General features: G+C 41.3%; 1 protein-coding gene across 3 annotated transcripts in view; it reads right to left on the bottom strand.

Moving 5' to 3' along the window:
- PTK2B (protein tyrosine kinase 2 beta) overlaps positions 1-24667 on the bottom strand; it is a 330459-nt gene that overhangs the window by 116053 nt on the left and 189739 nt on the right. For all 3 annotated transcript variants that reach the window (XM_029596207.1, XM_029596208.1, XM_029596209.1), the window contains exons 3-10: positions 23622-23800; positions 14847-14934; positions 13175-13254; positions 11370-11432; positions 5632-5686; positions 4762-4902; positions 4159-4233; positions 1818-1919 (exon numbers count right to left, since the gene is read on the bottom strand). In XM_029596207.1, the coding sequence (XP_029452067.1) occupies positions 1818-1919; positions 4159-4233; positions 4762-4902; positions 5632-5686; positions 11370-11432; positions 13175-13254; positions 14847-14934; positions 23622-23800 (783 nt within the window). The remainder of the gene's footprint in view (positions 1-1817; positions 1920-4158; positions 4234-4761; positions 4903-5631; positions 5687-11369; positions 11433-13174; positions 13255-14846; positions 14935-23621; positions 23801-24667) is intronic.

Genomic DNA, 24667 nt, shown 5'->3' with positions numbered 1-24667 from the left:
TTGTTCCTATAGTACCAAGGATCAGTCCAGAGAAGTGGGTTGTGTGTCCCTGCTGGTAGAGGTACACAACCCACTTCTCTGGTCTGATCCTTGTACGTATAGGGAATATCTTTTTTGTGTTAAAAATGCATATTTTATTCAAATGCAAACCTAGAAGACTTGCTTCTATTTATTTAGTCTCTAGTTGTTATATTATAGAACTTATAGAGCATCCCTGATTTTGTTTGCTTATCCCTGATCATCCTTAATGTCTCGCTTAATAGTGTTGACACATGTGCAGTTGGGCCCAAAACCAAACTCTGAGGATGAAATACTATGCTTTTTTTTTTTTTTTAAAGTAAAAAAAAAGTAATGAGAAATGCTGGGGAGCCTTAGGTGTCTCCTGCCATCTGCTGGAGTCAGAGAAAAATACTGAAGGGACACAGAGGGCGCTCTAACCTATAAGGGACCATCTTTTCAGTTTTTTGCTCTGACTCCATCTGCTGGAAGGGGGACATAACCCACTGTCTGGACTGATCCAGGTACGTACAGGGAACTCTAGGTACCCCTATGAGTTTGCAGCACCAACTGGGATGAATTACTCCGTCGGTGTGCAAACCATGTCAATGGCTGGCTGCCATTGCAACTAGCCTCAAAAATGTGATTTCTGGTGGAGGAGGAAAGGAGTTGCTAGAATGGAGGTTTCCCTTCATTTTAAGGATCTGGCTTACAATGCACCACTTTAAAGCTGCAACAGTTTGCCCCGAAATTCCAAGTATATATGTTTTTTATTTAAAATGCCAGCACTTCAATGGTACTGATAAAATGATTCATCCTAGGCTCTTGTTTCCAAAGGTGAGAGGTCTGACCAAACCTTTCAGGTTGTATGCCAGATTTTGCATCTAGCATCAGGGCAATCCAGTGAAAGATTTCAGGTCTTGTGCCCTTCCACGAGCACCAACACATAAGAATTTGCCGAAACACACACAGTGCTGTAGCACCTTGTACCACCAAACTCTATACATCAAGGAGATCTGTGGCAACTTGTAAGAAATTAGATGAAAACAAAAAGGTATGAAATAGGTGTTTGAGAGAATGTTGTATACAACTCTGGAGCTGGCTCTCTGCATTTTACCTTCTCCCATTACAAAAAAAGTACTTGGGCCTGCTCAGGTGATATTCCATCTCTGCCCTGTGAAGAGTAACTCACATGCATCATTTTCTGCATGCCACTGGATTTGAAAAATAGTGGCCAATATTATTTCGAGTAGTCTTTTGACAATTTAAATCATATTGTTACATTTCTAAAATTAGGGTAGAAGATTACTCAGAGACCAATGGCATGCAAATAATCAGAATTAATATGATTTCTGTTTTTACTTCCCCTCTAGATCTCATCTGTGAGCTGTTCCATCTTTTAAAGGATATCCAATGGCTGAAACCAGAGTAGGCATTTTCTATTCTTGCTCCAATTTTATGCAGCTCTGTGCCCGTTGAACTCCAAACTGATTATCTTTCGTTTAAGCTTTTTCAGACTACTTTTTTTATTATGTATTGATGTTTGATTATGTTGATGTGCATGTTGATGATTGTTTTAATATGTTGTACTAGAAGATCTTGTCTTGGTTAGGTGGAATACAAATGATGATTGATAAAGATAGAATGAGGAGAGGATATCTAAAAGGTTAGCGCTAGGTTTGTTCAAGTGCAAAACTTGCTCCATTTTAGCGCTAGCGTATTTCCCCTTGAAATTCCTGGATATTTCCATTTATAAATCAGAATCAATTAATACCCTGGAGCATTTCCCTGTGAGAATTTTTCCTCCTTCAAATATTTACCTGGGGTGCCCCAGATATCTCCAGCAGCAGAAGTGCTTTGCCATCCTCCAGGGGGGAACACCTGATGGATTTAATGTGCTTGAATTCAGCTAAACACGTGGGCTGCAAGGAAAAATGCAAAACAGCCAACATAGAGTGCCTGATATTATTACTGAAACAATATTTAACACATGAAGGCAAAGGTAAATACTGCGTACTAACATGCTTAGCTGAAGTTGGGCAAAATTAAAGACAGAAAGGAAAGAGCTAAGATGTGCAGCAGCAGTAGATCCTGAAGTCAAATTCGAACTGCAAGAATATAAATTTCTGCATAGCAACCAGGGCAGATACAATATGGTGCGCTGAGCCGAGCGCACTCTTAACGTGCAGTTGGACGCGGATGCAATAAGGGGATTAGCGCCTATTCAACGCGCGTCTAACGTGGAGTGAATGTAATAGCGCTCTTCACATCAAATGCATGTGAATGAGGCTATTAGGCATTCACTCCCGATGCAAAAAGAAACATGTGCGTCTCCGACACACATTTAACTGTCTTCTATTAACACCTGCCAGGAGCAGGAGTTAATAGATGTGCGCATCGAAAAAAGAAAAGAAATAAAAGAAAAAAAAATTGATGATCGGGCCCATCACAAAAACCGATGCAGAGTTTAACAGCGTCAGTTTTCGTTACCGGCAGGCAGCCACAAAAACAGATGCCGATAAACCCGGCATTTGTTTTCGTGAATGCTGGAATCAAGCCAAGCGTCAAGCCCGGATGCAGCGCAGCAAACCGAAGCGATGAGAGTTAGGAAAGCACTCAGTTTCTCGCTGGCGGCGGGATGCTTTGTTTTCGAAACTTCAGTGGCTCAGGTACAGGCATAGCTACTGCCCTTGGCGTGCGACGGCCACGCAGCAGGGAGAGCCTTTCACGTACCTCTTGCAGGGAGAAGCGGCCGGAATGAACACGGACCCAGACCATCGTGCACCCAGGAGGACCCAGCCCCCGCTTCCTCTCTGCAAATCGGAGCAGAGGAACCCCGCTCAAGTGCACGCCAGCAAAGCGGAGAGTTTGGGCTGACAAAGAACTCTTCCATCACCACTAAGTATTAGGGGGATGCTGTCCGCTGCTAAGAAAAACCAACGCCGATAAACTCGGCATGGTGTCCCTTACTGCCGTACAGTGGTCACAAAAACTGGCACCGGTTTTTGTGACCGGCGCACGGCTTTTACAAAAACCGTTTGGGTTCACATTAGCAAGGAAGCGACCCTAGCACATCCTTGCTAACGTGACCCCCTAATTTAAATATTGCATGCCGGCCCCCTTTGAGGCACCATGCATTTGTTAAGAGAGCAGGAGTTGACTGTTCAGTGCCCACTTTCTACGCGCCTTTACTTCATCGGCCCCTTAGCATGGGATAAGGTTCAACAGGCAAACAAGAATCTCCAGCCACCAGCAATACAAATCGTTATTAAAACATATTCTGATGTATTTAGTAATCGTAGTTTGATTTCTAAGGCTACTCATCAGGGTCAAATTTAAAGAATATCACACCAGCACTTTGTTGGATCTTCCTCTGCATTAATCTTGCTGCAGATATTAAGGGATTGAAATTGTTGTTTATCTCAAACCTGGACGAATTGTCTGGGTTTGGTCATTAATAATTTGAGGGCAGAAGCATGACATAGTTCTTGTGGAGGTGGAATCAATTCTGAAGCTATCAATTCTAATCCACAGTACACTGCTGATAAGCTTTTTATCTACAAAAAATTTAGTTGATGCTTCCAAAAGCAAATTTTAAAGCAGCAGAAGAGTGTTTTATCAGTTTTCTGTTTTATTCTTTTTCACTTCTTTCAGTATGAAAAATTTCATACCAGAGTCATTAGTTCCTTAGATACTAATATTATGAATGTGAGTGCCATTGCTACTTTTCCAACTGATTTACACTACTAAAAATCCCAGCACGGAATTGTTAGATAGGGGTCTCTGTCTTTGTCTCAGTGGTTCTGAATGTTGGAGGTGGCCTCTAGCCCTCCACTCGCACAGTTGTGAGCGGAGCCAAGAGGAACAGATGATCCATCTTTCCAGGAAGTTCAGAAGAGCTAAGGAGAACTTTTATGAACCCCATACTGGGATTCACACTGAAGGATGGAGTGCTTAGGTGTAAACTGGTTCCTATCCAAAAGATGATGGTTTGCCTTAGAAATCTATTTGTAGAAATACTGTTAAAAAGAATTACCAGGAATTTTAGGCTTACAATAGCAAAGATATGTACAGGCTTCTGAAAACTGTGTCAACAAATTGCAGGTAAATAACTATCCCTTCTGTTAAGGTTACATGTTTATTCTTCATTTCGCTTCTTACCTTTGTTTCCTTGTTAGTGAGCTGTCGAATGCCTTTAGGTCCAATCACCAGGTCCACTGTGATGCTCCATCCTTGCTGAAATAAAAATTATACATACCATAAACTATTACTGAACAATTTTCAGACAAAAAACAGTCTCTATCTACAGATCTGAAATACTGTCACTAAGTCACATTGAAAAATCTGTCGTCTCTAGAAACTACTGCTCCATGGCCAGAATCCCTTCAGTAATGGCAACCTTCTCAACTGCTGCAACCAAAGTACCAAACAAAGCTCATATTTTATATAGGAGAGAAAAAGGCTCAAAACAAGGCAGAAGCAGCAAAAGCTGTATCATGTTCTGTAGAGTGAGCACCTAAGCTCCATCAACCTACTCCAACTCTTCAAAGACTGTATCACAATAGTTGGAAGGCTAGGGCAGAAATTCACTGGGATGGATGTTAAATGAAACGGATGGCAGCTTTATTCAGCCACAGGATTTCTTGCTGGTCATTTACCAGTCAGATCAGCACCTTCATATACTGAGGTATGATCATGTCCCATAGAACATGCACTTCTGTGGACTGGCTCCACAGCTCCAGGCTTCTACTGAACTATACTCACTGCTAATTCACAGCGGTAGGATTCCTGGTCAATGTTGGTAAAGCTGGAGAGAGTGTTTAAGAACTTCATGATGCACTCATCTTCACGCAGTGAGGCATACTGCTGGAAGGTCTGCTGGATCATTTTACGGAATTGCTTGGGCTGGAAGACAAAAAAAACCGAGAAGTTGGAAATGGTCTTTGTGCCTGAACAGAATAAAAAGGCCCTACAAAGCAAGAAGAAAAACATCTTTACACATAATTTATCATGACAGAGTCTATTCAGTGAGTGATAAATATATGGCTCAGGTTTGATTTCCTAGTGAAGGTTGATGCTTGAGTTTTCATTCATAAAATACCAGTTATTTCACACAAAATGATTTTGGTCCTCTTAATTTTTTCATTAGCTGGTATGGTCGGTGTCCTGCTGAAGTGGGCCCATGAACAGGGTTCACCACGGACTATAACAGCAACAGGGGTGTTATCTTCACCTGAAGATTATAAGTCATTACTACCACAATCATTAGCCCTTGTTTGGAGGCCAAGGGTAGGTACTTTTTTAAATATCTTATATCTTATCATGGGTGCAATGCCACCCAGTAAGAATTTTGCTTTTTTTTCATACTTCAGTAGTAGCAGTCAGGATGTAATAAAATGAGGTCATCGCATTAAAATACTCCCTACTCAGTAAGACTTGGCAAGAGAAATAATATTCTCCCCATTACAGACTTTGATGTGGGCTCCATTCTGTAATGTTCCACTAATGGTTAACACCAGCCAAAAATTGAATATGTTTGTGGGATCTAGATGTTCTCTATCAATGTCTCTTCCTTTTAAATAGTTTTATAAACAGAAAAACTCAGCTGAAGGTAAGACCTCTGTACCCCCTCACCTTTAAACTTTCCTGCATCTGTCTTGGGAAGAACAAATCCAGTCCTACATCCTTCCTGAAAGATGAAAAGAAAGGGACACGATCAGAGGGTGACAATGATTATTATCAAAGACTGTGCATTGAAACTTACCTAAAATAACAATACTGATATATAATAATACACACAGAGAAGTGTGCAAGCATGACTGACTGCTGAGCAAAGGAATGTAATATTGGAGGAGCCATGGGTATATATATCAAGTCTATAGAATGTTGTAACCCAGCCAATATGTAAAACTCCTGTTTTCACATAAACGTTTCCTGTTTATCTTGTGTCTGCATAAATAGTCTTCACAGTGGTTTAACATTTCCAGGCTGTTAAGCCACCTCCATCTTCTATGCAACTGTTGTATTATGAACTCCTTGTTATGTATTCCAACCTTTATATTATGTAGCCTGTAGCTTTGTTTTTCCTGGGCCTCTCTCCGCTCTATTTGTTTCTTCCTTTGTAGCTGTTCTGAACTGTCCCCTCTGAAGCAGCCGACGTGGCGAAACACGGTCCGTGTCAGGATACCATAAACTGCCTGATTACTTGATTTATATTAAAGATGGATTTCCATTGCCTTTGAGTGATCAAGTCGATGATTCTATAAGAAAGGATCCTCATCCACTTTAGCACTACATTCTCATACTTTGGGCAACAATTTGGGAAGCCATAATAATGCTGTTACTGCATATTGCTGTTGAGAGAGCCAATCAAAAGAGGAAACTGCAGACTGGTACCAACACATGCAATTGTCATTCGAATAACATCTATTTATTTATTTCAAATATTTTTAACATGCTCATCTACAGTTTTGGGCAGGTAACAAAAGACATACAAATTTCATAACAAAGTAAAACAATCAGTAAAATTCAAGCATGTAACAAACATTAACATAATATAAAAGTGACAATAAATATTAAAAGAAAATTAACAATATAAAATCAGTTTAAAAACTAACCAGTACATAAAACCATTCTACTGCAGAGAAAGCCCAGCCCCTCCATATCAAAGGAGGATAATTGCAGGTTGACACCAAGATATGCTATTGCCTCCCTTCAGGTATGCTAGGACATGCTGTATATTGCCACGCACCTGTCCAGACCCCTCCCAAAACCCAAGGGGTACATTATGCGGGATGTGCTGCATGCAATAATAATCAAAGGGGAATATGGTATCCCTGAAATGCCTGACTAATAAGGGATCCACACCAAGCATATTTCTATCAATGTAGCTGGATATCATGTCACTAAGGGGCTGAAGTGCATATGCTATGGAGACCGTGAAGAACACAGATAAAATTATGAATCCATCTTTGAATGCAAGGTTGCAGCTCTGATATACTTGGCAGGGAACCTGAAATATATGGTGGGAAATCAGGTTCTGCAAAGAGGATGCCATAGCCCATCTCAGATGCAAAATAAAACTCTTGTAAAAAAAATAAAAAATAAAAGTAATGGAAATACATACTAAGTGGTTAAGAAGGGATGAAATGCCTGCACAATTATGTTTCGCAAGCAAATATCTGCCAAATTGCATAGCATTGGCTCTGTAGATTTTGCAGTAAGAAAATAATAGCTATCACATTTCTCCAGCATAAACAAAAGGCTGGTAGGCGGGCTGACCCTTCTTTAAATCGTGCTTGCCAGCCCGACCCTCCAGCCTCTGTACCTCCCTTCCTTGCTCTGGAGGCAGAGCACTTCACTGGTTGTGGCCTTCCCCCATTAGCAGAGTTGGGTCAGCAACTTCACATGCCTAAGTGGGCTTTTGAAAATTGCTATGATATATGCTACTGAAATGTCAATAGGTTTTACATGCGTAAGTGCACTTTAAAGATGCATAAATGGGCTTTAGAATATTGCTACAATATATGCTATTTTTACTTGCGCAAATCCTTTTGAAAATTACTCAGTCAAAATCTACATAATCATTTGAGATATTATATTTCAATTACTCCAGTAAGATTTAGCCTACTATTGAGTGGGTCAATGTGAGATTTTAATTTCCCTGGTATTGACTGGGTCAATGCCTCAGTGGGACATGCTAGATACCATTAATGACTGCTTCATGAAGCAGCTGGTCCTACAACCAATGAGATAACCAGCTACTTTAGATTTAGTTCTCAGTTGAATGCATGACCTAGTGCGAGGGGTTACAGCCTGAGGCCGCTAAGTAATAGAGATCATAATGCAATCAAATTTGACAATCACTGGAGGGAAGACATTAAGGAAACTAGTACAGTAGCATACAACTTTAAAAAGGGCGACTATGATAGAATGAGGAAATTAGTTACAAAGAACTCAAAGGAGCATTGCAAGAGTTACATGAAGAGTGAACATGCTTTAAAAATACCATTTTAGATGCCCAGATAAATTGTACTCCATGCATCAAAAAAAATCAAATGAAGACTAAATGACTGCCAGTGTGGTTTAATGGTGAGATAAAGGAGGCAGTTAAAGCTAATGGGGCAGCATTCAAACAATGGAAAGCAAACCCAAATGATGAAATTAGGCAAGAGCATAAGCACTTGCAAGTTAGTAGTAAAACAGTAGTTAGACAAGCCAAGAAAGGCTAAGAAAAAGTTTGTCAGTGACGCAAAAACTACTAATAAAAACTTTTTCAAGTACACTTGAAGCAAAATACCTGCAAGGGACTCAATTTGACTGCTAGATGATTAAGGGGAAAATAGAGTGCTCAGGGAGGACAAGGAAATAGCGGAAAATCTGAATGAATTCTTTGCCTCGGTCTTTACAAAGGAGGATATTGGGAACATACCTACATCTGCAACATTCTTTAATGATGAAGATTCTGCCAAAACAAATATCTGTGATAATGGAGGATGTAATAGATCAGACAAACTAAAGAGTTATCAAATCACCATGGCCAAATGGCATCCACCCCAGAGTTCTAAAAGGACTAGCACAAGCTGCTAACCTGTTACTAATAATTTGTAATCTTTCATTCAAAACAATCACAATTCCTGATGACTGGAAGGTTGCCAATGTGACAGTGATTTTTAAAAAGGGCTCCAGGAGTAATCCAGAAAACTATAGACCTGTTGATATAGTGTATTTGGACTTTCAGAAGGCTTTTGACAAAGTCCCCTATGAGAGACTCTTCAGGAAGTTACAAAGTCATGAGATAGGGGGCAGTGTTCTATTGTGGATTGGCTAAAAAGCTGGAAACAGAATAGGACTAAATGTCAATTTTCCAAATAGAGAAAGGTCATTAGTAGAGTACCACAGGAATTGGTATTGGGACCTGTGGTGTCTAAAATTCATAAATGATCTGGAAAAGGGAATGACTAGTGAGGTGATCACATTTCCAGATGACATAAAATTATTCAAATTTGTTAAAATGGCAATGGATTGTCATGAACTGCAGAAGGATCCTGTGAGATTAGGAGACTGGGCAACTGAATGGAAGATGACATTTTATATATAAAAGTGTAAAGTCATGCAGATAAGGAAAAACAATCCCAACAACATGTATAAAATATTGGGTTCTGTATTGGGATTGACTTCCCAGTAAAAGGATCTTGGACTCTTTATGGACAATATCCTGAAATTGTCGGCTCAGAGGGCAACAGCAGTCAAAAAAAGCAAATAAAATGTTAGGAATGATCCAAAAAAGAATAAAAAATAAAACAAAAAATATATTGCCTCTGTATCGAGCCATAATGCAACTGAATTGTGAGGATTCTGTACAGTTCTGGTCACCCATCTCAAAGACATAGCGGAACTAGAAAAGATGCAGAGGAGAGTGACAAAGATAATAAAAGGGGATGGAGCATCTCTCCTATGATGAGAGGCAAAGCAGCTTAAGGCTCTTCAGCTTGGGAAAGAGGTGACTGAGAAGGGGATATGATAGAAGTTTATAAAATCATGAGTAGGGCAGAAGAGGAAAATAAAAGATTTATTTATTTACCCTTTCAAATAATATTAAAACAAGGTAACACTCCATGAAACTAACAACCAGCAGATTCAAACCAAATCATAGAAAGTACTTTTTCATTCAGCGCACAATCAAGCTGTGGAATCTGCTGCCAAAAGACATGATCAAAGCAATAGCATAGAGGGGTTTAAAAAAAAAAAAAAGTTTGGCCCAGTTCCTGGAGGAAAAGTTCATAACACATTATTAGTCAGGTAGAAAAAAATAAAGCTATTGCTATTCCTGGGAGTGAGTAAATCTACTTTATGGGATCTGCCAGGTATTTGTGACCTGGATTGGCCACTGTAAGAGACCGGATGCTGGGCTCAATGGACCTTGGTCTGGCCCAGCATGGCAACTCTTATGTTTTTTTGTGGTTGAAAAAGTTATGTGCATGATTTTTATCCATATAACCACCTGATCTTCAAATACAAGCTATGCGGGCAATTTGTGTTTGAACATCAGGTTGGTTTGTGTTGGCTCAAAAGTATCTGCATGTACTTTTTAAGTGAGGTGCCTTAATGGTTGAAGCATGGAATTCCCTCCCGGAAGAGGTAGTGAAGAGAAAAATGGTAATGGGATTCAAAAGGGTATGGGATGAAAGCAGAATGGCAAAGTCCCAAACTTAACAGGACAAACCATTTTAAATAAATACCTCTCAGTAAAATTTCCAATGCAGAAGCTGCTTGTAGAGAGCCAGTGCCACTCTTCCACCATGGCTGCAGTTTTAAGAAACCGCTTCAGGTCAATAACACCACTTACATGACCTATACAACATAAGCCTCTTTTTCCTTCCAGTCATATATTTAAATCCACTTTCATATACTCATTGTATCACGGTTAACACATTCACACTTATGCTCCACACACCTTTTACACACATTATTTATTTAAACATTTTTGTATTCCGCTACTTCTAACACATTTTACAGAGTAGACTACAATTCACACGTCCATAATAAAATAACATAAAACATTGGAGAAAAATTTTCAGATACTCAGTATGACAAATTAAATTAAATGCAAAAAGTTTATTTACATAACTTCTAAATGTAATTGAAAGCATTGCTGCAGCAGCAAACAAGTCTCTGGAAAGAAGGATCTGTAGGTAAAGCTAACAGCACGCTAAGGTTCCCTAAAATAATGTGGACATTTAGGTTTAAAGCTTTGAGGAATGAAGATTGCTCAAGATAGCTCCTAATGAACTCTAATTCAAAGCTCACCAGGAAAAGTGGCATATGAAGACCTCCCCTATATCATCTTCTCCTCCCAACACAAAGGGCAGAAGAACAGGAAGAGTTAGTGAAAATTAAACAAATAAAATGTGCAAAATAACATGAAAGGTCCATGTTCAAAGGTTTTGCCTGGCTTTGGAACTTAGACAAACCTTGCTGTTTCACGTCCCCAACACTCAATCCCTTATCCCCCAGCTGATTGGTTCAGTATTGTCCAGGCAAATCACATACTGCTCAAAATTTAGCCAAAGAGGAGGCAGCACTGGGGGCACAATGGGGCCAAAGTTACCTGGTCAATCCTAGTTGGCCAAACAGCAGGCCTAAAGTTAGCCAGACAACTATGTCTGCGCCCAATTTGTATTCAAGCTGAACATCCAGACAAAGTTACCCAGATAAAGCTGGCTGAATATCAGACTAAGAATAATTAATTATCAAAAGATTACTCCCCTACCTCCATCATCACCAGTCGTCAGCACTATACATTTAATAATGATGGCTAGAAAGATTAAAACAGAACAGTGAGACAACAATATAGGAAATGTCATACTTACTCAAGGAGGTCAAAGTTGGATTTCTTATCCAGGGCATTCTGAGGCATATCTTTATAAAACCTCCTGGAAGAAGAGTTGAATTGTTACAATGTGCAAGTTTACAGGCAGACATGGTCAACTCTCAACTGATTTATCCAGACATCTGAGCATCTTATACAAACACTCCAACCTAACCTGTGGCTGAGGATGATTCTGTGATTGTTCAGATAGAAGGAAATGACAGGAGTCGGGTGGCATCTTATAGACTAACCAATTTATTGAAGTATGAGCTTTCAAGGACAGTGTCCACTTTATTAGATGCATGAAGTGATGTACAGGAAATGGGTAAAATATATACAGAACAAAGAGAAGGCATTAGATTAGGCAGGACATGGTGTGGAGAGTGTTAATATCTTTATAGTATAGCCTACATGCAACTGAGGCAAGTGTGAAAAGACAGAATGATCCGGTAACAGTTAAATTCCTAGACAGCTGTAATGAGTCATGAAGCCATTGTCTCTGTTCAGACCTAGAGTAGTTTTTTGATGAGTTCCAATTTTTTTTTTTTTAGTATAATATTGAAATTTCTAGGAAAAATAAAATCAAAACTGAAAACAAAGGTCCTTAGCTATCATTTTATTTAATATGAATTATTTTCATAAATTAACCAATTATAGATTTTTACCAATAGAAAATAATCAATTATCAGATTGATATTCAATGTTACTTAGCCAGATAAGTAAAGCCTTATCCAGCTAAGTGGCAACAGCTGAATATCTGGCCAAGTTTAGTGACCGCCATTTATCCAGATAAGTACTTAGCCAGCAAAGTGGTGGGCAGGAAATGGGCCTTTTTGCAAAGGAATTACTTCTCTGGCTAACTTAGAGGGTTATTTTCTAAGCCTTTTCGCGGTGGTAACATTAAAATTAGAGGGAAGGGAGGAGTCGGGGCGGAGTTAGGGAGGAGTCCGCACAGAATGATGAATCCTGGCCTTAGCCTGATAAGTGCTGATATTCAGCCTTATCCGGTTAAGTTAACTGGAAAAGTTAGACCGGCTCAATAAGTCTTATCCGGCTAACTTACCAAAGTATTGATCTTTCAATATTTACCTTTATATTGTTATAGCATGGTTTAATATTCATGCTAATAAAATGAAAAATACATATTCACCTGTGGTCATAAAGATTATACACACACATATATATGTATATATATATATATATATATATATATATATATATAAATGTATAAATAAAGAAAGAATATATAGAGAGTTTGAAAACCAGTTTGAAACCAGTTTTAGACTATAAACTGAATTGTCTTCAATTACCATGGAACTTATTTACAACTGGTTTAAAACGGGATTTGGATGAGACGTGAGAAAGTTAAATGGCGGTTGTACTATCCGTCACAAGGACAAAGCCATTTACCTGGATAGGTAGGCATTCTGGCTTCCAATTGCCCTCTTTGGTCTGGCTTAAAAGAATGCACAGGCTTTCACACTGCACATATTTTTAGCCACAGTGAAAAGATGTGATCCCAGGGCTGTGTTCGGTCCATATACTTTTGATTTTTACATACATTTTACCCCCGATCGGCTGCCTGCACCAACTAGAGCTTCAAGTTTATGCAGGTGCTTTTAGCACAGACAATTTGAAGATAATTTTCAATGGGTAACTACCCGGGCAACTTCTGTTTTGAAAATTACCTACAATAGTACCCATGCTAAAAGCGACTGCTTAGCTTGACAACAGCACAGCTCCTTAAAAATGTCCTCCCCTCCCAACTACCTTCAGATCTCAAGTTGCACCATGCACTGTAGTTACCTTAGCTCTAGACACCCCAGTTGCAAGGCCATGCCCTCACTCACTTTCGTAGCATACTGTTGCATGTAGTCATTACGAAGCTGTAAGAGAGGTAAAATGTACATTTTACAGATAAACATATTTTCCTATTTTTCTAATTTATATCCCCTATGCTTCTGATTTTTTTCCAGTCATAACCTGAAGCAGCCAGCCCCACACACCCACTCATGCCTGCAACAGCCACCATGAATAGCCTGAGACCACAGTGCCATAGAGCCTTCGTTCACAGTTAGGAAATTCCCCAACACCACCAACTCCACAGTGATCCCAGGCATCACAGCAGGCTCATCTTAAAGGGCTGGAAAAACCAGCAACTACTTGGGGTGCCAACACGGACTTGTAGCTAGTGCGAGAGAACAGAAATGAGTGGGGCGAGCCATGCACCATCCAGTCCCCTTTGTTATACTTCCTCTGCCTCCCGTCCCACAGACACATTCCCATGCACTCCGTGGGCTGGCTGATAGCAGCTCAACCTGCCCCGATGTGGGGGGCAGCCAGGAAAGAGCAAGCCTATATATCTTGATAGGCAGTGCTGCAGCTCGATTATTCCACCTTCCACCCACACAGAAGGAAATTGCCAGCAAAGAGGGGTGTGCCAAAAACAACTTTTGCCCAGAGCATTGCTTTGTCCAGCTAAGGTCTGATCACAGTGACCTCTTACGGTCAAGGGCAGAATCTTATTTTAGTCTGGAGCCTGCCCAGTGCTTCTCTTCGGGGCAGGGGTGGCCAACTCCAGTCCTTGAGACCCACAAACGGGCCAGGTTTTCAGGATATCCATAATAAACATTCACAAGATAGATCTGCATACGATGGAGGCACTGCATACAAATCTTATCTCTTGCATATTCATTGTGGATATCCTGAAAACCTGGCCTGCCTGTGGCTCTCCAGGACTGGAGTTGGCAGATTTCACCATTAGAGCAGTGCCTCACTAACCTTCATCCAGGAGTTAAGACTTTGAAACAAGGCTGGGTGACCAGGGATATAAATTAATATGTATCACTGCTGCTAGGCCACTGAGACAGTATCCATAGGGGTATATTTTCTTTTTCACTTTTTGTTTCTATTTTAGTGGTATAATGTGTACCATAAGTTCCTATTACATTCTTGTCCCCTCCCCCTTGACTCTGTTTGGTTCTTAAGACTTTGTTTAACCATTATGACTGATCTGGTATATTTCTGTAACATTCCCAGTACCCTCTCTTACCCTGTTATTTGGCCAATCATAAGAGCTTAATGTAAGAGCAACAGATGGTTCTCCATTCCCACAAGGGCTGTGAAGGTTAACTGAGCAGCAGTCACTTCCCGAGAAGCAGGAGCATGAGCAGAGAATGTAATGCAGGTCTCTTGCCCAGCAACACCAAGCAGTAACCACTCACCAGTCCTCATTTAATGTATTCAAATGAGTCTCTGCTGCTGACTGATGAACAGAAAATCATGGCTTGTATTTCCAGTCACCACCAGTAAGGAGCCCCCATGGTGCTCCCGCTATGGTCTAATTTATTTTTATTTTATTTATTTACAATTTCTTATATTCCACAAATCCAAAATGCCCAGTGCAGTCCTGCATATTTCAGAACTCAGTGCTGCTCGGGACACCCTGTCACATTAATTTACCATTCACATCACCAACCTGCTGGTAAAAGTACAGCAAAGTAGTTTTGTCCTTCATGAAGCTTTCTATGAAGTCTTCGGGAAGGTAGCGGATTCGGAGATCATACCTTGGAAAATAAAAGACATGACTTTTGTAATCAAACAAGAGACAGCATGCAGCTGAAGGATATTTATTTATTTAAAATTTGTATATACCGCCTATAATAGAAGCCCATAAGAGCTGCATCATCACTGTGTCTTCCCTGGGTATAAAATATATCACATTCGGTCTGCCCTCTCATTCTTTCTCCAGCAAGTGGAGTGATTGTGCATGCACACAGGTGCACCTTTCAGGCCTGCACGCACCATCTTGAATAGGATACAATGCTCGCCTCATTTGGAATTTTAAAAAGAAAAGATTTCTGAGACAGCAGCGTTAGATCATTTGTATCAGCAGTTTTAACCTCGAAACACTGTTCCTTCCAAAACTAAACAACAGTTATTTATTTAGATGGTTTATATACAGTCGTTCCATAAGAAGATCACAATGGTTTACAGTAACAGCATTCATATTCCTGGTCTCCAAACATATACTTTGTGTCCACATTCAATTTCTAATTCAACACCATAGCAAGTGCATATTCTAGCTCATAGTTATACATATTCTAGGATATCAAAATAGTTACTATATAGTTTAAGTTCATTAATAATACTTTTCTAGTTCAACACAACAGTAAATACAAATTCTAATTCTGTTAGCAATGCCCTTTATATCAGTCATTATATTTTGCTCGCTCATCTAGCATTGACTCTGGTACTGTCGCTGTAATTATCAGCATATTTATTTATTTTATTTATTTAACACTTTTTTATACCGGCATTCGTAGGACACATCATGTCGGTTTACAAGTAACTAAGAAAGGAAATTACAATGAACGAGGAAAGAGGGTTAACTGGATAATATACAAGAGTACAAGAGAAGAGAGTCAACGAGCAGAGTTACAACATATTGCATTCAGGTTAGGATTAGATATGCAGGTGAACTTATAAACAATTTTAAGGAGGCATGTGCACTTAAGAACTTAGCATATGAAACATTTACAGTATAAAGGAGGCAAGTGCACTTATTTACAGTTAAATGCTGGTGCAGAAGGAAGGGAGTAGGGAGGGAGGGAGCGAAGAGGGTAGAGGGAAAGGGGGGTACATTAAAGCACGGGTACTTTCAAGGAGCGGTTGTTAGGGGGTGAAAGGGCGGGCGTAGGGGAGGCTAAGGGGCGCTAGGAGGAGGGAGCAGGGGGGGTACTGGGATGGTAAAGGGGAGGTAAGGGAGAAGGTATATAGGCTGAACGGGAGCTGGGATGGTTCAAGGAGGACAATGACTAGGATTGAGAGGAATTGGGGTATGCCTGTTTAAAGAGCCATGTCTTGATTCCTTTTTTGAAATGGCTCAGGGACGGTTCTAAGCGGAGTTTGGCGGGAAGGGAATTCCAGAGGGTGGGGCCCACAATGGAGAAGGCTCTATCCCTGGTGGTGGTAAGGTGCCCAATTTTAAGTGAGGGGGTTTGGAGAGTGCCAGCAAGGGAGTTTCTGGTGGGGCGATTAGCTTGACGGAATTGTGGCATATCTTCAAGCCAGGGTGAATTGTTATTGTATAATGTGTTATGGAGGATGGTAAGTGTTTTGTATTGGGAGCGGAAGGTGATGGGGAGCCAATGGAGATCTTGGAGTATGGGAGAGATATGGTCAGTTTTCCTGGTGTTTGTTAAGATTCTTGCCATAGCATTTTGAAGGATTTGAAGGGGTTTGATGGTGGAGGCTGGGAGGCCTAAGAGAAGGGAGTTGCAATAGTCGAGTTTAGATAGTATGGTGGTTTGCATAACAGTGCAGAAGTCATGGGCGTGGAGGAGGGGCTTCAGTTTTTTGAGGATTTGAAGTTTATAGAAGCCCCCTTTTAGAAGTGATTTAATGTGAGGTTTGAAGCTTAGTTGATTGTCTAGGGAGATTCCTCTGACACTGGGCGGTAGTGTGTGAGCTTGTGAGGCGTTTTGAATCATTTGGTGGATTGCGTCGATTGGTTGATTTGCTAGAATGAGGATTTCAGTTTTAGAGGCGTTGAGTGCTAGGTGTAGATTGGAGAGGAGAGAATTGATGGATGTCAGACATATTTCCCAGTACTGAAGGGTTTCATTGATGGATTTCTGAATGGGAATATGTATTTGTACGTCGTCTGCATATAAGAAGAATTTTAGTCCTAGTTTAGAGAGTAGGTGGCAGAGTGGGAGTAAGTATATATTGAAGAGGGTGGACGATAAAGAGGAGCCTTGGGGTATGCCTTGTGTGAGGGGAATGTGAGCGGATTCAAAATTATCAAGCTTGATTAAGTACTTTCGGTGGTCAAGGTATGAGGAGAACCAGGATAGGGCTGTGTTTGAGATGCCTATCTCCGCTAAGCGTGATATTAGGATTTGATGGTTTACGGTATCAAAGGCGGCTGAGATATCAAGAAGGGCAAGTATATAAGATTGGCCATGGTCCATGCCTTTGAGGATGGTATCCATTATTGCAAGTAGGAGTTTTTCAGTGCTTCGGTCTTTACAAAAGCCATATTGAGCGGGATGTAAAATATTGTTTTCTTCTAGGAAAATCAGTGAGTTGCGTGTTAACCACTTTCTCCATGATTTTGGATATGAAAGGCAGATTGGAAATGGGCCTGTAGTTTGCGGGGTCATTGTGGTCGAGGGTGGGGTTTTTTTTTAGAAGTGGCTTCATGATGGCAAGTTTAAGTGGGACGGGGACTTTCCCGGAAGTGATGGAGCAGTTTATGATTTTTGCTATTGGTTTTGCAATGGCGGAGGGAATGGTGAGGAGAATTTTTGATGGGATGGCGTCTGCGATATAGGTAGCTGGTCGCATCTTTTTTAGTATGGATTCAACTTCCTTCACGGAGGTAGTGTCAAGGGAGTCGAGAATAGTTTTGTTGTCGGTGGGTAGTGGGTCTGTGGGGGCGGGATTGGAGGGGAGTCGAGTTAGAATTTTGGAGATTTTACTTTTAAAGTAGTCTGCTAGCTTCTCACATTTCTCTATGCTATTTACTTCTTGGGAGGAGGGAGAGGGGGACTTTGTGAGTTCTGCAACGAAGGAGAATAGGGCATTCGGATTGAATTTATAGTTATGGATTTTTGCTGCGTAGAAGTCACGTTTGGCGTGGAGAGTCGCTAGTCGATATGTATGTAATGTATGTTTGTAGGCCATTTTGTGTGTGGGTGTCGGTTGTTTGCACCAGGTACGTTCCTTGGTTCGGAGGTCTTGCTTCAGTTTTCTTAGTTCAGTGGTGTACCATGGCTTTCTCTCGGTATGTATAGGGGATATTATTTTGTGGATGGTGGGGCAGAAGTCATTGGCTATGTTGGAGATAGACTTATCCCATGACTGTAGAGCGGTGTCTGGGTTAGTTAGGTCGAGGTTTTCACTTACTTTGCTGAAGGCTAGGGAGAGTTCCTCCGAAGAACGTGGTTTATGGAAGGAAATTGTTTTTTTATGTGAACTTGCGATCGACGTGTCAGTATTGATGGTGAGGTGGGCATTGATGAGAAAATGGTCGGACCAGGGGATGGGGGTGGTGATCGGTGCTTGGGGTACTGTAATGCTTGTGTTAACAAAAAGGAGGTCGAGTGTGTGGCCAAACAAAAAGGAGGTCGAGTGTGTGGCCTTTCACGTTAAATCGTATGCCCTTCTGAAGAGCCATGTTTTCAGTTCACCCTTGAAATTCTCTGTTATCTGCCGTAGTGGCTCTGGTAGTAAGTCCCACAGCTTAGGGCCTATTGGAAACCTTCGGTTTGCGTTGTGTGTGTATTCCGAGTGGAGGGTACCATTAGGAGTCCTTTGTTTTTTGATCTTAGGTCTCTCTTTGGTGTGCAGGATTGATACTGTTGATACTGAAAATTAGGGATAACACTTTACAATGAATTCTGGATTGTACAGGAAACCTGTGCAGGGCAATCAACGAGGGAGTGATGGGTTCAAATTTCCTTGTCCCCAGTAAGAGTCTTGAAGATGCATTTTGAAGTAACTGTAGTGGTTTTATTACACTTGAGGGGGAACCTAGTAAAAGTGAGTTGCAGTAATCTAGGTTAGTTACCCTCCCTTGGTGGTATGCTTCATTCTACTTCATTGTTTCTTTAATTTCTAGGGATGTGCAATCGTTTTTCCCGAATTAGGCAATTTCAACCAAAAAATGATTTAATTTTTTTCTGAAATTTCGTAAAAAATTCTTTTTTGGGTTAGTGCACACTAACTCCGGATAGTGCGCACTAACCCGAAAATTGGGGCCCCTGAAAAAAAAAACAAACAAACCCTGAACCGCCGGAAAAATGAAATTCCTGTGTGTGTGTGTGTGGGGGGGGGGGCCCCAAAACGAAGCCCGACACAATAAAGGAACCTGAAGCACATTTCTATTAATTTCTCCATTTCAGTTTGTTTCACCTTTTTGTCTGCACTTCCTTGATTTCCTTTCCTCTCTCTCACATATCCTCCAAGCCTCCCGGTTTCTACTCGTCTCTCACATTTTTCAAATCTTCAACATTCCCTTCTGAGACTCCTTTCCTCTTTCTGCCTATTTATCTCTCTCTCCTCCTTCTCTTTTCATGTTGGTACTGAGTATCACCTACTGTTTCACTATCAAGGATAATGTTGATATCAGTAAGGGCAAGCAAGCTGCTGAGAGGTGGGGTGGCCCAGTGGTCATAGTAAGAGCCTAGGGACCAGCAGACCAGAACCACTGAGACCTTAGGAGAGTCTCTTCATCTCTTTCTCTCAGGTACCCACGGTAGTCTGTAAGCTCTCTCTGGGGCAGGAATTCACTATATCTGGGTGTAATTTGTTGTAAGGTACCCTGGTTTAGGATATTATCTAAATGACAAACTAAACCTTTAATTCCTAATAACTGACTGAAAACAATACAATGCAGATCAAAATTACCATTTCTAGACTGTGGGGACATCATAAACGCCATAAATAAGCCTGAAATATTCTTTTAGTATAAACAGAACCAGAAATAATAAAACGTGTCAATGTCTGATGATTTTTTTTTGTTTACATACACTAGCTGGTTAAAACTGTTTTCCTTCCGGCCACAAACAGGAGATTTTTCAATAGTGTTAAGTCATGTGTGACGTATATATTCTAGATTTCAGCATTTACTTTACTCTGCTCATTTCTAAGCTGCTGGAGATGCTCTATTGGGCAATGTTATATTTGGAGAAGGCTATTTTTGTTTCCTACATGCTACTGATTCTATATTTATGTGAATCATCACGTTTTTACAGCTTCCTGAAGCAGATTCAATTAGATATTGTATGATTACAATAATGTCATTTAAAGGAATCCTGCGAGTATCACAGAGTACAAAAGAGAGTAAAAAACTTCCTGAGCAAGTCTATCTCCCCCCACCTCACCTGCCCATCCCCCATCCCAAAAAAAAAAAAGGTAGGCTATTCACTGTGGGTGGGGAAAGGCATATCATCAGTGAAAATAATTTGAATATCTAGTTGGATGAAATCATGTTTATTTATTTCCATGTATAGCCCTCATTTCAATGTTATCACACATTAATCTTTAATGTCCTGCAGGGCTGCACTGCAAATGATCCTTCAGAGTGTGCAGAGCTGCTTGGGAAAACAGGATACACTGAAACACGATTAGTATGACACAAAATCTCAACGTTGTCACTTCCCAAGGAAGCTAAAATGGAGAAACAAATGTAAAAAATGAAAATCTGTGAAAAGAAAATCCGTCAGGTAGATAGACAGAGATGATAACTGAAAAAGGTGAACCAAAATTTGCTGATTCCGTCTTTCACAGCTACTAAGTTTTGACTGCCTACGGAAGGGCTGGATTTCATGCTAGGGGGTATCCCTTCCAGAATGGTGCTGGATGGAGAGGGGGGAAGGAGGGGGAGAAATGAAGTGGTCTCCCTCTGAAGATGATCCATGATGAAAGGGGTGCTTCCTCCTCCATCCCAGTGGCACTTTTCCGAGCGGCGGCCATTCTGTCACACCCACTCCCTTAAAGGCACAGCGCCAGGCTGGCGGGGGATTGTGTTTTTTACCATCCTAATGCTGCCAGCCCATCCCTTTGTCTTTAAGAGGGTGGGTCCAATAATACACCAACACTTAAAAGATGCCATCAAGGCAGAGGAAGCAGCCATTTTGGCATGGCACCCTTAGGCAGCTACCTACTCTGCCTAGTGAGAAATCCAGATCTGCCTGTGGTAGTCCTAAAAGTTTATATTAAACATTTCTTAGATATATACAGGCCTTATCACTAGCTAATTATTTTTTTGGTCTCCTTTTGACTAGTTCTAGTCGAGTAGTAAAATAAATTAATTATATAGAGCAGCAGAGCAGCAGTAGGGGACCATTTAAGTTTAGACTGGACTCCCCATGTCGGGGAATGGATGGATTGGGTGGGGGGAGGTATTTTTTATGGCATTTTTAGATGTCTCTTCAGCATTTCACAACCACAGCCACTCCATCCTTCCTCACTGAATGAGAACCCTGGGATGTGGTGAGTGCTTTGGCTGGTTTAGCTCTTTTCTGACTATTAGTTATTTTCAACAGGTCGGAACTCCTCTGGTGGGAGACCATTTCCCTTGGATGCCACTTGGGGGATCTACCCTTTCCCCTGACTATTTAACATATGTTTACAGCCAACTAGATCAATTTTGTCCTTTCTGGAAATCATTTACAGAATTTACACAGATGGCATCCAGATAGCTTTACTAGTTCAGTCTAACTGGGGGAAACTCTTCCCTTGGTAAGAGAATTTTGGAGTGTCTAACAACTAGCCAAGAAAGAGAGAGCCTGCTCTCTCTAAGCCTGAGAAAAACAGATCTAGTGGGTGGACTACACCTGACACATCACTCTCACTGCAGCTGGGCTGAAGACCTGTTTATTGCTCCAGAGGGAGATAAGGAATTTAGGGGTCACTTTTGACTACAGATCATCAATGAAGCCACCTTTTAGAGCAGTGGATCCTTTAGCATTTTTATAAGCTTTACCTCCCCCCAAAGATTGAAATAACTCCTTCCACTTCCTGAACTGAGGTCTGTGATACAGACAATAATCCTGATAGGTAGACCTAAAAGCTGAATTACAATAATCGAGTCCTAATTCCTCAGAGTCACGCCAACTTTTCAAAACATGGCCACCCTTGTTGCTGCAGTCTGCCATTAGTATGATCATAGCACACCTGTTTTAATAAGCTTTGATTCGATTCCCCTTGCACATTTGGTTTAAGGTAGTCACTAATTTTTATAGCCATTCATGACGAGGCCTCACAACACCTTAAAGCAGTGCTTGAAGGCTACGTTCCCAGACATGCCCGTCTCTTCATTTCACCCACCTGTCTGAAACTCACTCAGTCTTTTTCAATAGCCGGTCCAAAGTGATAGAGTGCTTCCCCTCAGAGAAGAAATGACTTGTCCTTTCAGAAAAAGTTGAAGAGGGCTCTTTTTCTAGAGGCTTTTGGCCATCAAAATTAATGTAGCAGAGAGAACTTTATAGATTTTAATGAATATGATGGGAGGAATTATTAGTTAACTTTTAGCAGTCTGATGCTTGGCGCTTTTAATTATAATTTTATTTGGAACGGGGATTAGAACCTGCAGAAATATCTTTCCCCAGGTTCAGCTTGGGACTTTTGATGAGGGCTTTTGGCATATGCTGAGCCTCTCCTGTTTTGGGCCAGGTCTCAGGAGGATAAATTGCCACTGAGCACGAGCAGAGAGTCAGAGGGTTTGTGGAGAGGGTTAGGGGACATTGGGAGGAGTTTGTAGGAGAAGGGTTTTGAGTAGGTCCTCAAGGCCCCGCGTCGTGAGGAGTTATTTGAAAGTAAGAGTGATGAGAAGATTGGAGAGTCATTTTTTGCTATTCTGGGTCAGCTCCTGACAGAGGGAGGATGCCCTGGAAGGCCTGGATCCCTGTTTTTGCACTCTGTGCTTAGTTAACTGCAAGGTGGAAGACAGATTTTATTTTTGAGAGTTGTGAGAAGTATTTTGGAGAATCTATCTTTTTTTTAAGCTGGGGGAGGTTTTCCATCACCCCTGGTGTATGTTGGAATTGGAAGAGAACTTTCCTACCCTTACTAGGGAGAGCATTTTGAACCAGGACAAGGTGAAGAGAAGGAGGGCGTCATCAAAAGAGGAACCATGAAAACAGCAGCTTATTGCTTTATGATTTGTATTTTTCTCATCCTGTTTATGATTTTTAGAATCATGGCCTGGATATTATTTTTCAAGCTTAAATAAATTTTAATGATCTGAACACCAATTTTGGACTCTGAGCTTTCCTTCAAGTGAACTTTTTTTTTTTGGATCGACCAACCCCTCCCTGGGAGTAGGGAACAAAGAGTGAGAGTGACTGTGCAGCCTGGATACCCCATCACACCACCTAGGGCCCCGGAGGCTCAGACCTCCTCTCCGCCGGCGAACCCCGGCTACCAGGGATGAAGTCTGGTACATGGCAGTGTCAGAGGTCCAGCCCTGGGACTTTGCTGCAGCCCCTGCAGGGACCCTCTGCCAGAGAAAGGATTGCATATTTATGTGATGTTTTTGCTGTTTGTTTTGTCATTTGCCATTGCCTGCTTTTCTCACATGTTACGTCATGATTTTAATATTGTAATCGGCCAAAGGAAAAATAATTTGTTCGCTAAATACAAATATAAAATGTATCTGCAGTATAATGTCTCAGCCATCACAGTAAAGCATACATGACCTTACGGCAAGAAATGTACTGCACCCATTTTTAATTTTCTTTACCTCCATTCAGCCTCAACATGCAGACGCTCATACTTCTCCTGAACATCCCCCACTGTCAAGTCTGGATGCAGCCAGTGAATCTCATCGGATTTCAGATGTTTCAGACGCAGGCCATAACATTCTGCATTCCTGATATCCGGCCCAATCCTGCCACTCACAAGGATAGAGTTGATAATTTCCTGCAGGGGGAAAACAGAGAGAAAACATTTCATAAATTTAAACAAGAGGTCCCCACGGTACAGCCTGCAAGCTGCATCTGGCCCACAGAGCTAATTTTTCTGGCCTGCCAAACTTTCCAAGGATCAAGGTTTACTGTTTTTTTTGCCCACATGTAATGGAAGTGAATGCTTCCATGCCGGTGGGGGTTCCCATCCTCTGCCAGCAAACTACTGGAAGTCCTGCACAGCAGTGTGGTGAAGGATATAAGGGCTGGCAGGGTTCCCAACCCCCAGCAGCAAAAGTGGAAGTCCTGGGCGAAGAAGGGCAGAGGTTGGTAGATGGGAAAGGGAAGGAAATGAGAAGAGAGAAATGGGGAAGTGAGAGGAAGGGGTGAGAGGAAGAGAAGGGAGTAGGGGAAGAGTATGTGAGAAGAAAGGAGAGGAGGGGCGGGATCGAAAGGAGGGAAAGGGTATGAGAGACAAGAGAAGGAACATGAGTGAGAAGAGAGGTAATGAGAGGAGAGGAACAAGTAAGAAAAGGGGAGAAAGGGTGAGAAGAGTGGAGAAAAGGGGTAAGAAAGGGGATGGAAGTAGAAAGAGCAAGAGTGTAACAGTATCTGAGAGTGGGAGAGAGTATGCCACAAACACAGCACCCTGTCATTCCCCCACCCCAGGCTCCCACTCCATCGGGGGCAGATGCAAATACTGAAGGGGGGGGGGGGAGTTAAGAGGTAGGATTCCTGAGGGGAGGCTGGATTGCCAACTTCCTAGAAATTAGATGCCACAGTCTTTTTCTAAACTTTATTGCAGTGGAGACGTTTACTTTTCTAAAAACCCAACTCTGGCCGAGTTTCGCCGTCTACCGAACAGCTGCCTCAGGGGCTTGGA

The sequence above is a fragment of the Rhinatrema bivittatum genome, chromosome 3, assembly GCF_901001135.1.
Source record: "Rhinatrema bivittatum chromosome 3, aRhiBiv1.1, whole genome shotgun sequence".
NCBI lineage: Eukaryota > Metazoa > Chordata > Amphibia > Gymnophiona > Rhinatrematidae > Rhinatrema > Rhinatrema bivittatum.
The sequence above is the reverse complement of the archived record's forward strand: the minus strand, read 5'-3'. Positions and strand labels throughout refer to the sequence as shown.